This window comes from Drosophila bipectinata, chromosome 2L, assembly GCF_030179905.1.
Source record: "Drosophila bipectinata strain 14024-0381.07 chromosome 2L, DbipHiC1v2, whole genome shotgun sequence".
Lineage (NCBI taxonomy): Eukaryota > Metazoa > Arthropoda > Insecta > Diptera > Drosophilidae > Drosophila > Drosophila bipectinata.
This window is the reverse complement of record NC_091736.1, coordinates 3101360-3115580: the sequence shown is the minus strand read 5'-3', so window position 1 is coordinate 3115580 and position 14221 is coordinate 3101360. Positions and strand designations below refer to the sequence as shown.

The 14221-nt window shown below is 39.8% G+C and overlaps 1 protein-coding gene and 1 long non-coding RNA gene across 2 annotated transcripts in view; one reads left to right on the top strand and one right to left on the bottom strand.

The window, feature by feature from the left end:
- Positions 1–21: 21 nt before the first annotated feature.
- LOC108124552 (carbohydrate sulfotransferase 4) overlaps positions 22–14221 on the top strand; it is a 31115-nt gene continuing 16915 nt past the window's right edge. The window contains exon 1 of the mRNA XM_017240286.3: positions 22–1306. Within this exon, the coding sequence (XP_017095775.2) occupies positions 333–1306 (974 nt within the window). The 5' untranslated portion in view covers positions 22–332. The remainder of the gene's footprint in view (positions 1307–14221) is intronic.
- On the bottom strand, positions 8981–9847 carry LOC138925793 (uncharacterized). Its single transcript, XR_011442004.1, has 3 exons — positions 9780–9847; positions 9615–9705; positions 8981–9540 (listed from the first exon to the last, which is right to left on the bottom strand). It is a non-coding gene; the product is annotated as an uncharacterized lncRNA (long non-coding RNA).

Here is a 14221-nt window from a genome sequence, read left to right as displayed (position 1 = left end):
TAGTGGCCCCACCAATGCTCCCCATCTGTTTTTTGTTTCTCGTTGCGTTCGCTTCGCGTCGCGGAAAGTCGACCGCTCACCAAAAAGGAAAACAAAGATATAAATATTTTGTTGGGTCGCGTCTTCTGCAATCTGCAATGCTCTCGAGCTGAGGGCGCGGGCAATAGATATGTATGTGCGTGTGGGTGCGTGGGAGTGAGCCAGCGGGCCAGTAATGTGCGAGTGCTGAGTGCCAAGTGCCAAGTCGTTGATTGTTTTCATAGCCAATTAGCCTGGGGCCACTGTGCTCGGTGGACTTCAGCCATTTGCCAGCCGAGTCCATAAGGAATCCAATGAGCACGGAGGAACTGGACCCCAATCGGGACTTGGAGACGTGCACACTCCTGAGCAATCCCTCGTCCTCCGGATCCGCCTTCTCCAACGCCGATCCGGCGAACGTTGAACCCGGCAGGACACGCGCTAAGCAGCGGATCAGCTTGAACGGAAAACGGAGACGCAGCCGGATGTCACGCAGGGCCAATCTGATCGGCATCTGCGCCGTGAGCAGCCTGTGCATCCTGCTGCTGATCGCCACCACCCAGCACCGTCCGCTGACAACCCCCTTCAACCAGGGAGCTGGCAGGGATCAGGCAGCTGGCGGCGGAGCGGGCCAGAGCGGCGGCGGCTATGGCATGGACGGAGGTCCGTCCAACTCACTGGCGCGCAGCGCCTTCTACGACCGCTTCCAGCAGCAGATGCAGCAGCAGCAGCAACAGCCGTCGCAGACGGCCGTCTACAATCTGACAGCTACTATAGTGGATGTCCTGTCGGCTCAACGGTCTCGTATCCTCACCGAGATGGAGAATTTTGAATATCCGCGCGGCGGTGCCGAGCGTCTGGCGGACATGACGCCGGAAACGAACGGCACTCCGGTGCGCAGTGTGGTGGTCACATCATGGCGCTCCGGCTCCACCTTCCTCGGGGACATACTCAACTCGATCCCCGGCAACTTCTATCACTACGAGCCTCTGCTCGACTTTGGGATCAAGCAAATCCGGGATCCCGACGACCAGGAACTGGCCGTCCAGAATCTGAAGAACCTGCTCAACTGCGACTACGCCGACATGATGGACTACCTGAACTTTGGCAAGACGCACACATATCTCTTCGAACACAATACCCGGCTGTGGGACGTCTGCCGGGAGTTTCCGCGCTTCTGCTGGCGACCCGCCTTCCTGACGCGCTTCTGCCGCCTCTTCCCCATCCAAAGCATGAAGACGGTCCGCCTGCGCCTGGCCCAGGCCGAGAAGCTCCTCGAGGATCAAAGGTGAGTGGTGAGTCTGGTTGCCAAGCCGGAGATAGAAAGTGAAAGGCGGCGGCGGCCATAAGTTGACAGCCGAGAGATGTTTCCTCGCCCCACGCCCTTCACGCATCACGGATGGAGTGGTTATGCGGGGGCTTAGTACGTGGAAGTATCAAGACGAGGGCCTAAATGAAGAATAATGTTTAAAAACTTTAATATTTTAGGTTAAAAAGGAACTTGTTAAAAGAAAATATATGAAATATAGTACTTTGTAATTTAATTATTTTTTTTATGGCTTTGAAACCTATATAGTTAGCAGGTCTGATTAGTTATACTACTTTGTTTGCCAATATTAAGTGATGCTTGCAATATTTATATGACTCTAGTAATGCCTTTTTTAGTGTTCAGCTATTTTTTATCTTATAAACCCGAATCAGTGCCGCCTTGTGAGTAGTTTCTTAAATAATCTCAGTTTTTTTATTCAGTCCATTGCCACAACAATTTCCTAATATCATTTCGTTTCTTTTTGTCCCTTTTTTATATCATATGGGCGTAGTCGAAGGCCTTTCTTTTGATAAATGTTAGGTTCGTACTCATATACATATTTTCTTAACTATTTTTTTTTATATTGCGCCGGAACTTCCTTAGCAGATATGAGAATATAAATGTTTTTCAAAAACAAAGCATTGAAGGAAAAAGATTATTTCTTTATCAAATAAACTGGTTTTTTTCAGAACTAAAATGAAAACAATTTATCTTTCAAATATGTTTTATTAATTAACTAATATGTGATTCATATAGCGCAATTTATTGCCGCGGCTTAATACTAAGATAAGATACTATATAATTTTTGAAGATTATAATATTTATATAGTTATAGTTAGTAGCTACTTGCAGTGACTTGTGACGATAATTGTGTTATCAGCGGAACTGCAATAAGCTTATTAAGGTCTACTTGGTTAGGGCTTCATTTCCACTTAAAAATACTTTAAGAATCTTAATTGTTATTTAACGATGAATATTTAATATCCCGCCACTTGTTACTGAAAACCCTTCACACACAAACTTCTCAAAATCAAATATTGTCCTGTATCCATTTCATTGTATTTACAAACCGGCTGAGTGGAAAACTCTTTTTCCGACAGACGTAAACACTCTGGAATAGAATCACAGAATCGAATCCTTTTCAGCCGCAAACAAAAGTTTCATTTACATAATTTCCCATTTAAAATGTAAGCCGGCCAACAAAAGCAAAAATCGATAAAATTAGTGTATAGCAATCCCGAGCTAAACAAACCAACAAAAAGTAAACAAAAAGGGAAAATGTATTTGATTGATGTGTATGGGTCTGGGGGCCATCCATCCATCCATCCATCCATCCACCGGCCCCCCAAATGAACCCTCTTCAGCTGGCTTTTGTGGTTTCGATTACATTTTGGCAGCACTCCTGCTACTACAGCTCCTTCATCTCTAGCAAGGACATTGGAGATATGTATTAGATTCGGCTTTGTGTTGTCTCAGTTGTGTCAATGTTATGCAAAGATCTCCATACCCATCCTTTGCCCAAAAAAACAAATTTCAATCAGAGACCAGTGACATTTGTACACTGATTTCAGTTCAATAAATAAACGGATTGATGGAGATAAAATTGCCGAGTGGAAAATGTCATTTATGCCATTCTTCTGCCACAGGCTTATAAATGCCACAAAGAAATGGATATTCACAGACACACTCTGGCAAGACAGAAAAACAATTAACACACTCCATCATACCAACATAGTTGGTTTGGACACTACCAGTATCCGGCATCCGGAAGTTGGGGCAGTAACTTAACAAACGCTTTATATAGAGCGGAATTTCTCTTTTGACCTGCTGGCTGTGTTTTTCGGGTAACTTGAGAAATGCTCCCATTTATTTGTTAGAATGAGTTCTAAGGCCTATTTATAGAGGGTTTTAGTTGGGAGGTTTAAGAAAGAGTATATTTAATATTTAAAATAATAGAAAATATTGTTATTGTAGCGATCTTTAAAATATAAATATCTGTATCTGTAGGATCTGTAGTTGAATCCATGCGAGAAATATGTATATTTTATTTTCCAGATGTTTTTTGAATAGTTTTACTATTAAAATTCTATTATATTCGAGCTTTCCTATGGAAGTCATTTAACACTTTGTAAAAACATCTTTAGATCTCTATTTTTATGACCGATTTTTACAACCATTCTCCTCTAATTAGCTCCGTAAAGAGCAGTTAAGTTCCGACTTAAAAGTATTTGCTTTCCACTTGGCGGACTGCAGTAAAAATTCTTTCACACTCTATTAACGCAAAGTCTTGCCCGAAGCCGCAGCGAAATGCATCAAAATTCCGGAAATGTTGACCAGTACTTGGATTTATGTTTTCTGTTGGATGGCCACCATCAGAACACCATCCCATCCACACACTTACTTTGGCCGCAATTTGGGTCAGTGCGCGCATTGTGGGCCAAAAAGCCGTGTTCGGTGAGTCACTCACTAAGCGGCCACTAACTTGGCTTCTAATTGTCGATTTGGCCGGGCACGGACTCGGTTTCTGGCTAGCTGGGTGTGCCCAGAATTTGGGGGCAACTATACGAACCCTTGGCGGCTCTTAAATTTGATGCCAAATGGCCATTTTATTTATAAATCACACATTATTTTTATGAGATTTTTCATGGGCTCTTTCCCGCCACCGCCACGATAAGGCAACCAATGTGGTTAATGAATTGTGCTTGAATCAGATTTTATTCGAAAAGTATATATACTACGAGTATTTACTGCTATCATCTAGCTAGTTTCCTCCGGCTTTTGTGGCAGGCAACTTTGTGCGGCTTTTTGCCTTAAAAGTGGATTAAAATTGGAATGGAAAATTGAAAGCACCCGCAGGCCGCCAAAAAGCCAGAGAGAAGTATTCCTCCTAGGGCCAGAGAATCAACTGAACGTCTGCCGAAAGACCCAAAAGAACCGCAAAACCACAAAGAGTTTGGGCCGCTCAGTCCGTGTTAGTTGGCTTATAATGAGCAAAGTGGCCATTAACTCGAAAACTTTTGTGCGTCGCGTTTTAAAACCGGGCCAAGAAGAAAATGGCCAACAAACAATGAGCCCAGAGATGGGCGGAAAAAAAGGAAGCCGCTAGATGTCAAGACCCTGCAGTTTTTAGGGCTGCTGGAAAATTGTTAAGTTCTCGTAAGATTATTGCACCACAGACCTCATTCTGGCCTTTTAACAAGTTTGGCTTTTTTTTTGGTTATTCAGCTATGAACTTTTGACTTGACAGCTTTGACAAACAAAACCTGGCTGAGAGATAGATAAAGTAGGAACTCGAAGCCGGAGCGATCGCGGGTTCAGTGAACGCTCAAGTAGCATAATTTGTAGGCACTGTGCGAGTGTCTTTAGGATACACTCTATAAAAGGGGATACTAGTTTTGTTGGGAATGCTTATAAAATTGTTTTTATATTTGAAAATAAAACTTTATGATTCAAAGTTAAAGGATCTATAAAGGTGTTAGTATTTACACTTCTTGTAAATAAATTATATAATGTTTAAAACTAACTATATTTGCTTGCAATTTTATGGATCTATAAACCTATCATACCATATATAACCTAACTTGTTAGTGGATTTTATTGCATAGAGTGATTGGTTCAATTACAAGTTTAATATACTCGTATCTCAAAGATCTGTCTTAAATTTCATCAAGATTGGGTCAGTAGTTCCTGAGATATCGTCTCAACCAATTGTGAAACATATGTAGATATAGGAAAAACTCTTATAATATTTCATGTGACAATGGAACTTCTTCTAATATTAAATACTAGTTTACTATACTATACTTAAATACTTATACTAAAATACTTTTTAAAAATAACTAATATATTTTTTTTAATAGTAATTTTGCCCTAAAAGTATATGGATCTATAAACCTGTTATATATATATACATAGTATGACCGAATTTCGAGCAGTCCATTAAAACTACTTGGAAGAGCATTCACTCCACTTTGTTGGTCGATTTGTTGGGGTGTCCCAAACTTTTTGGCTTATTGCATTTGCAAAAAAGCGAAACGGGTTTCGTTGTTGGCTAAGCTGAACCTTTTTTTTTTATATCTTTGGCTTGTTGGGGCTTTTTTTTTTTTGGTACGTGTGGTGGAGATCGGTTTGGCGTAAATGGGTGAAAAGCAGCAATAAAAATTGTCGGCAGCCAGAGTCGGCCCCGGTGGCGGACTAGACCCGGAGCCAGAAACCTGGCTATGACAAACTCTCTTGGCCAGGCAGTGAAAGTGATTGATTTTTTTTCTTTCTGTTTGGCTTTTTCTCTCGTGTACTCAAAGTTTCGCTTTTTTTTCTCTCGGTGTTTGGGCGTAGAAATAATTTCTAAAATCGTAGCTAGATGGGTTTTATTTTCTTCGGGTTTTTGTGCCCGCTTGGAAGTTGATGATGAGGCGTTGGATGTTGATAATAATGGCAAATAATGATAAGTATAGAAATTTGGCCAAAATGGAAATGAAAACCAGTTAATCCAGTTGCTTGCATGCAAAGCACTTGATGGTGAAAATAATCATTCATTGGGTATTAACATTTGAGTGGATGTTTGACTAAAATTTGTCAGTTTTATTGGGAATATTGGATGAGTTCCTTATAGATCGAGTTCACTCGCTCCAGGCGGTCTCTAATAAGCGGTGTTGTTTTTTCTTGCAAGACTCCCAATGCCTTTTTCTTGATTTGGAACCGGCAAAAAGCGTGTGAAAATTACAATGATTTAGTGACTGAAAGCAGCTCATCGATCAATAGAATCGATCAGTCCAATGCAGCTAACGATGCCGCAAAACGAACGACCGCAACGGCATCTAAGTCTCGATAACGCACAGAAATTGATGAACCACGGAGCAGGAAGGTCCATCATCCATCTCCTAGAGAATCCCCTCCTCTACAGCCAAAACCTCAACCAAAACTAATGTCATAAAGTTGCAGTAGTCTCTATGGGAGGCTGGGGATGCAGGAGGATGGGGACTGGGGACCGGGGATGAGGGCCAAATCGCATTAGGCGATGCGAACCTTGTCTATGGCTACTTAAAGATTTACAACGCGACGCTCTAACCATAAATTCTGCCTGGTAATTGTACAGCAGAGCTAAAAAAAACAGAAAAACCAGAAACCGAAAAGCTCTCCTCAAGGCTGAGTATCGCTGATTGGAGTTCTCCCCATAGACAGACAGTCTAAAATAAAGAACATAAACGAATGTACTTCTTTTTCTAACTATGTATGTATATACGGCTTTGGGTTTTTGCATTTTTACTGGGTTGGGTCTGTCAGCGTTTAAAAATAAACAAAACCAAGTGGCAGATGGTGTTAGGTAATGTCCAAATCTTTGAAACATTATCTAATGGTTATGTTTGTTGGTCAAGAAGCGGTGTTGTTTTAACAATTAATAATTTCTAAAATCTTTTAGGTCTGGAAAGAGTTTATAAATAAAAAAGGAAACATTTATAATCCGCAATATCAATTATAATTTATTATTCAGGGATATCTTTAAAAAGTTTTATAATATAGCTTAAAATATTAGTCTAAAGAGACCAACTTTTTGTTATTTTTATTTCCGCTGAAGCCCCAAAAACCCTAGCTCCACGAAACTGGGTTGACCTTAACCCTTTGCCACGGTTTTGCGAATTTAATTTCCAGACCTTTGACTCCACGGCCCCTGCCCTCTATGCCTTCTCTGGTTTTACCTTTTAATGAATAATTTCAGCTGACAAATTGGCTGTTTGGTGGTTTCTTTTAGGAGCTTATTAAACCTATTTTTTTTTTGTGGACTGAAACTAGGTTTTTAGTTTGGGATTTATGAAAGAACCTTAACTGGTTTTAATAGATTTTGTAATGGGATTACTTTTTCTTAGCCACTTACATCGCTGATAGCTCTCATCCAACTTTAAGCTTAGTAGCGTGAATCCGTGTTGAAGCTTGTTTCTTGCTTTTTTCGAAAACCATTCCCAAGTTTGTCTAGTAAAAGTATTTTGTGTTTTACTTTTAATGACCGAGAAAAAGTTGCCGGTTTTACTCGGTCTCTGCTAGCTTTTAATTGCAATCCATAGAATGAATCGTTGTCGTTGTAGAAAGTCTTCAATTTCTTTTCTGTGGAAATTTTTTCTGAATTTTTTTTTGTTTGTTTGTTTTTGCCGATGTCGAGGGAAATGCAGTTGTCAATGTCATTGTGTCTAACCTCATCGTACCTTTTGCCTGTCTTAACAACATCTTTCTTTTTAATAATTATGTGAATTTCACACACAGTTGTAATGCAAAGTTTTCCAAGCCGGAACTTTTCTGCGGCTGGTTGAACAATTTTCACTTGAAAAGTTACTGCCACTGTCCCGGGTTTCTATCATTTATCATATTTTTTGTGTGGACCGGTGTTTGTGGCAATTGATTATTTTTATTCTCGCCTGGAGCTCGTTTAATGTGGCCTCTGGGAAAGTTTTTTTCAATTGGCTTTGGTTAGGTAAGATTTTATGGACCATAAAAAAGAATACTCGATTTTTTTCGTCACTAGTATTTAATTCAGAACAAAGTATAGGACCATAACCAGTTACCAACTCTTAGTAGCTATTAGAAATCCCATTTTTAATCTAGAATAGAAATCAACTTTGGTAGCAAAAACACTTGGTTCCGTTTTAAACGAAAACTTTTCTGCTTTCGGCACTGGCCAGAACACCACCCTCTATGCAATCTTTTTTTCATTTGGGAGGACTTTCAAATGCCCTGCACTCCTCCGCTTTTTCATATTTCCGTAACATTTTCGCTAAGCTCATTTTTGTTTTATGCTTTCTATTTCGGTGTGGGTGTTTTTTTTTTGTAAGGAGCGTTTCCAACGCGAAACAAATTTCCTGTCTTCAGTTTCGGGGATTTTTTTTTCGGTGCAGCTTTGGCGGAGAAGTTCGTTCTTGTAACTAAAGCTGGGTGGTTGTGGGGCGCCATGTCGGAAATCCGTTGCAGTGGGCTTACCCACCCACGAGGTACCACCATAGTATATCCCCCCTTAAGGCCCTCCGTTTGGACCGTTTTAAGTCGAGTCTGTGTCTGTGGCCATTTATTTATGCATGTGGAGCAAGAGGTTTTTTTTCCTCCTTCAGTCTCTTTACTTTTTAAATGATCCTTGCAGGCCAGAGCGAACAAAAAATCGAATTGAATTGGATGGGGGTCTTGGCCTAGTGTCCTGGGCCCGTACCATGTCCAGAACCATGTAAGTGAACTGTACTCGAGGCCGGAGTCGAAGCGTCGAATGTAGTGAAGCGGAGTCAAGTGTTCCGATTGCATAAGAGAACATTTTTGTTTGCCTCCCGGCAAATTGTTCCGTTCTCTCCAGTTATGCCAAAGGACCTTCCGTACTTCCTTCCATACCATCCGTCCGGGCTGCGATGGACGGCAAGGATGGCAGGACGAGCTGCTCAACTGGCTCAACGATTTATGGCCGCTGGCAGTACTCGACAATATTCTACTTACCTTGGCATAAACGAAATGAAATAATTGAAGAATGTGTGTGTACACCGTACACACTAGCTGTGTGTGTGTACTGCCAAGGGTCCTAGATTATGGATAAGGCCAGTGCCAGGACAACGACGAACCAGAGCCGGCAGGTGACTATTCCCAACTCCCTTTAAGGCTTCCATGAAAAAGGCTTGTCTTGGAACGTTATAATGAAATTATTTTAATATGCAAGATTTATGGTTTGTATATATATATACTTTATGATCCTTTTGAGTATGAATGTACTGAGGTTAGTAAGGATATTGGTTACTTTCGTCGCTTAAGAGGCCAAAACTAACATGAATTCTCTACATATTTATATCTTTACATATTCAATCTTTCTTTAAAATTTAACCAAAAAAAAATATTGTAGCCATCGAAGCATTCTAAAAGTAATTGAAAGCTTCGTTAGTCACATTCTCTTTGATCAGTAAAATAATGTACAGGATACAAAAGAAAAAAAAGGCAACGATCCAGAGAAAATGAGAAAAGCTTTCTTCTTTCTTGTCCTCCTTATACAATTTTTGGATCTCTTCCTTGATCATCTTCCTTATTTGCGTGTTTGTTGTCGGGGACGGATCATTAGATAATATTATATTAGGATCTTCTAATGTTGGGTCTGATATCTTCACCAAAATTTGGTTCCTTGAACGACGGAAGATTTGTACTCTGCGGATCATTTGGCCTTCCTGCTGTAATACATCAGACATGACTGTATCCTCTATCTAGAGGGTTTTACGGAAATAAATATTTAGATATTTAGATATTTATATATGGAAAATAAAACTTTGTAGCTTACTTGCTTACTTGATGTTGCTTCGAGAAATTTATAAAATTGATTAAGAAGTATGAAAAAGGCAGAGGTTATCTTTTTAAAATGAAAAGCAAAGCTGGGGATATAATAAATATTTAGATATAAAATTTTGAATATTAAATATATGGAAAATAATATTTTGTAGCTTACTTGCTCACTCTTGATGTTGCTTCGAGAAATTTATAAGATTGAATGAGAAGTCTGAACAGGCAGAGGTTCCATATATTTTTAAAATGAAAAGCAAAGCCTGCTTTGTCGGATTTTCCAATTATAATAAAGATTTCCTTCTAACAACACTATATCGGTTTAATACACTTATCTGTGACCTCGATAACTCTTTATTCTGGCAAAATTTCTTGCCTTTTGGTCGACACATTAAGACCCCAACAAAGTGCTTTAACGGCCGCTCCCCCTGGAAGCCTTCACTGCATTGAGCCACCAATCTAAATTACCACAAAATCCCAGCTGCTCTATCTACCTACCTGGGAGTAGTATCTACCTACCGCCTCCGTCCATTGTGCTCCCCTCCTACCTGGACTGACAGCTTTGTGGCTATCATTAGCACAAGGTACAGATCCTGACCTCCCTCGCTGCTAAACACTGTAATCTCCGAACTGCACTATTTTTGCCGCTCTACCTTTTGGGTAGAAAGATATATTAGCCTAATTTATGCGCGAAAGTTTTCCCCAAAAGAGTGGTGGGGGCCTAGAGGTGGTATAGTATGCCAAGTAAGGGTTAGAAGTGGGGCTTGGGTCTGAGCTTGAATGGCTGAGCAATTTGCGTCCATGACTGTTAATGATTGAGTGGCGTCTAGGTCTGAGTTGGTCCGAATTAGTGAAGGGAAACAAAAGCGACGAAGTGGTGGAGGTGGTGGAGAAGGAGGAGACAGAGGCCCAGTTTTGTGGATTCCGAGACGCGGCTACGAGTTGCCAAGAAAAGTGCAGGCCGCATTATAAATTGTTTCTAGTCATGACACGCATTTCAGTTGTATGTATATATATATACCTTCGATGCAGTTCCCTTCCCTGGGCAACTGGAGGAGAGAGAGACTTTCTCTTTTGGGGGCTACAAGGGGGCTCATTAAATTCCGTTCACACTGCTGCTAGTATACATAGTATTGTGTGCTTTTGCCTTTTGGACGACTTCTGACTGCCTCTTGTCTTTGGCAGTTAATCACAATTTAACTTGCTTTTAACTGGGTTATTGTAGTGAGATCTTCTCTATCTATCTTTCCTCTGAGGCTGATGCACAGTGGTCCTGCTTGTATGAAGAGAGCGGCCAAAAATACTTCTAGTTGAGGTAGGGACTGGAAAATTGGCACAAAATATTTATATTTTTATTCTAAAATAATATATTAAAATCAGTCAGATCGGGCAACTATATCATATAGCTGCCATATAACTGATTGATCGAAAATGCTATAACTTGGGTGTTTTTACAGTTAGAGAGTTCAATTTTTGTAGGAATGCTATATTTGACAAAATAACACGACCTACCAAATTTCATAAGGATCAGCCGACTATATCTTATAGCTGCCATATAACTGATTGATCGGAAATGATATAACTTCGGTGTTTTTAAAGCTAGAGAATTCTGATTTGGTACGAATGCTCTTTTTGGGAAAATAATTCAACATGCCAAATTTCATAAGGATCAGCCGACTATATCCTATAGCTGCCATATAACTGAAAAAACGGAAATTACCCAACTTTCATGTTAAGATGGTGTTAGTATTTTTACGATATTAGACACATAGGCAAATTTTGGCAAAAAATTTTTGCACATTTGTTACCCTTGGAGACCAACAAACACATTGGTATATAAACGAATTGTAGAATTTTGTGGGATCACTACTAAAACTTCAGCTAAACATGAAAAATACATTCAAAATATAGGAAAAAAACATGCATTAGTTCTTAGTAATATAATAATAACAATAATTATTATAAATATATCAAATTATATCTCATTTTATAGAAAATACCTTCAACTTCAAAATCCATTACAAATAATTTGAATTTGAACACGTAAATAATGATCTGACCACTTCAAAGTGCGGTATAGTTGTGAAATATTCGTGATGCGCGCAGCCGCGCTTTACAAATGAGCATCTTCAAATCATTTTTTAGAAAATCCAGTTAGATTTTTAGACAAATCTGGGTTGTCATGAAGAAGCTTGGACATTTTAGAGGCGATTTGTTTACTTTTCGATTATTTTTGTCGTTATCAATTTTTTTATTTTTGGCCTATGGGAGCAACCACTGTGTGATGGCTTCTGCTGACTGCTTTGTTTTTAATTTTTCCCGGTCTAATGCCGGTGTGTGGTCCGGTTCATTTTTTTCTTTACATCTAGCTGGGGAGTATCTGCTTTTTAACTCCAACTCCAACTCCAACTCAAACTCGAATGTATATTGCAAACTTTTAAACATTGTCATGCCGCGCTCGTTTTCCATTGTTGCTGCTCTAGGTTTTTGCACCCGTTGTGTATCCGCTTACATCAAACAGAACAATAATAACAACAACAACAGCACTACAAGCAACAATATCAACATTCAACATTCAAGTTGAACAACAAAAGCAAAAGCATCTGAAGCAATAGCTTCAGCAACAAAAAGCACTAGCAGATACATTAGAAAACTTCCGTTGTAACGGCTCTAGATATTTTCATGCCCATTCCTCTTTATGTTTGCTGTTAATTTTTTTTCCACCGACTTTTGCATATATCCATAGCTATATATATATATGTTCATAAATGCAAGTACAGTGTGGATACATTGGGAGAAAATTAGAGGACTTGAAAAATGCATAAATTCTTAAAGCAAAAGATACACATATGTTTGAGACTCTTCGATGATTTTAAGATATGTTATAGGGTATATATTCACTAAACTTTTTCTCTCAGTACCTTCTCTATATAACTTTGTTTTCATTCTTTTGCTCGTCACTCCCCAGAAGACACAAAACTGTGTCGCCCTGTTCATTAAAAAGCAAATGGCCAGCACATGTTAAATTAATAAACGACAAAAGAAATACTAGAGAGAGGAAAAAATAGAATAAAATCCGGTACTATGGCAACTTTAGCTCCAGGAAATGGGAGACTACGGGGTCGTCCCAGAAACTGGGGAACTGGGTAGGCTGAAATAACTTCGTTTTTGGGATTGGAAAAGCTTTTCATGTCAGAGCTCCCTCGGGTCCCAAATTCTTTGGCTCTTCCGCATTTTTAACATTTTTTTAATTACACAAAATAATCATTTATTTGAAGTCCTTTTTTTCATAGATTTTAAAATTTAAATTTAAACCTAATCTTCTTTAGAATGGGATGTGTAGCAAGCCGCTTACACAATCCTTGACCTTAGGGAGGCCGCAAGAAAGGACCAAGAAAGGAGGCGAAAACTTTGGCGATAAATTGATTTTCGTGTTGGGGATTTTAAAAGCTGGTTTCCATTTTGTTGCCGGATTTGCTAAGCATATTGCCAACATTTAACCTCCGACCGTGACATGGTTACCTGCTTTCGGTTCTCACTTCTTACAGCTTCCTGTTTCAGCTTCCTCCTTCTTACAGATATCGGCGTGGAAAAATCAAAGGCATAACATCCTTGGTTCCACTTTCCTTGGAATTTGGTTTGTCAACGCTGCCGGCTTGTGATATGCTTTTTATAAGATGAATAAAAATGCCTGGCTCTTCGGGGCTTCTGCCACCACCTCCTGGGTGTCCCGGGTGTCCTGGTGTCGTGGCCTTTATTGTGGCTCGGCTTGTTGGCTCCTGGCCAAACAAAAAAACGTTGTCTTGCCCTTGCCACACGTTCTGTGGGGCCTAGCGGGCTTAGCGTTTCCGTTTCTCCTTCTTTTTTTTTGTGGATTTTTTTTTGGATTTTTTTTATGCCAACACGGACATTCATTTGCGTTACCCGTTACCCACTTGAACTGCCTAAATTCCATGCCTGGAACGTACTCCTCCAACACATACATATTTCATTTGGTTTGCGTTTCGGGTTTTTCCCCATTTTTTTTTCTTTTGCCCTTTCTTTTTATCTGGCAACACGCAAAGTGGGTGGAGCCATGGGTCAGGGTTCGGGGGGCAAGTGCTGCTCCAACAACAACTAATTCCCATAACCATAAGTTGGAATGTGGGATGGAGTGGAGTACATCTGTCGATCGCACGTGTGAGCAAGGTCAAAGGTCCTTTTCTAGCAAGTAACTGAATTAGCAGCCGACTCATACATAAATTAATCCAGCTAAGTGACTTGGGGCACTCAACATATGCTAAGATTTTAACACAATTATCTGAAATTAATTTTTGATTATTAAATAGAAATACATGACCATTATTAAATAGTATTTAGTCTTTGTAAAAGCCAGTTTAGGGCTAGAGAATAAATCTCTTTATGCAACTATTACGTGAGAACTTTGAATAATGATTATAAAGCCACCGGACCTGGCTAGGCTTCTGAGATACAATCTCATAAATATTTATTGCCTTTTCCATTCATTTATTGCAAAGTTTATGATTAATTCTCTGGCGATTATTGTGGTTTGTGGTTTTTCCGATTGCATGTATGTACTGGAGTGTGTTTGGGTACATCCAGTAAATG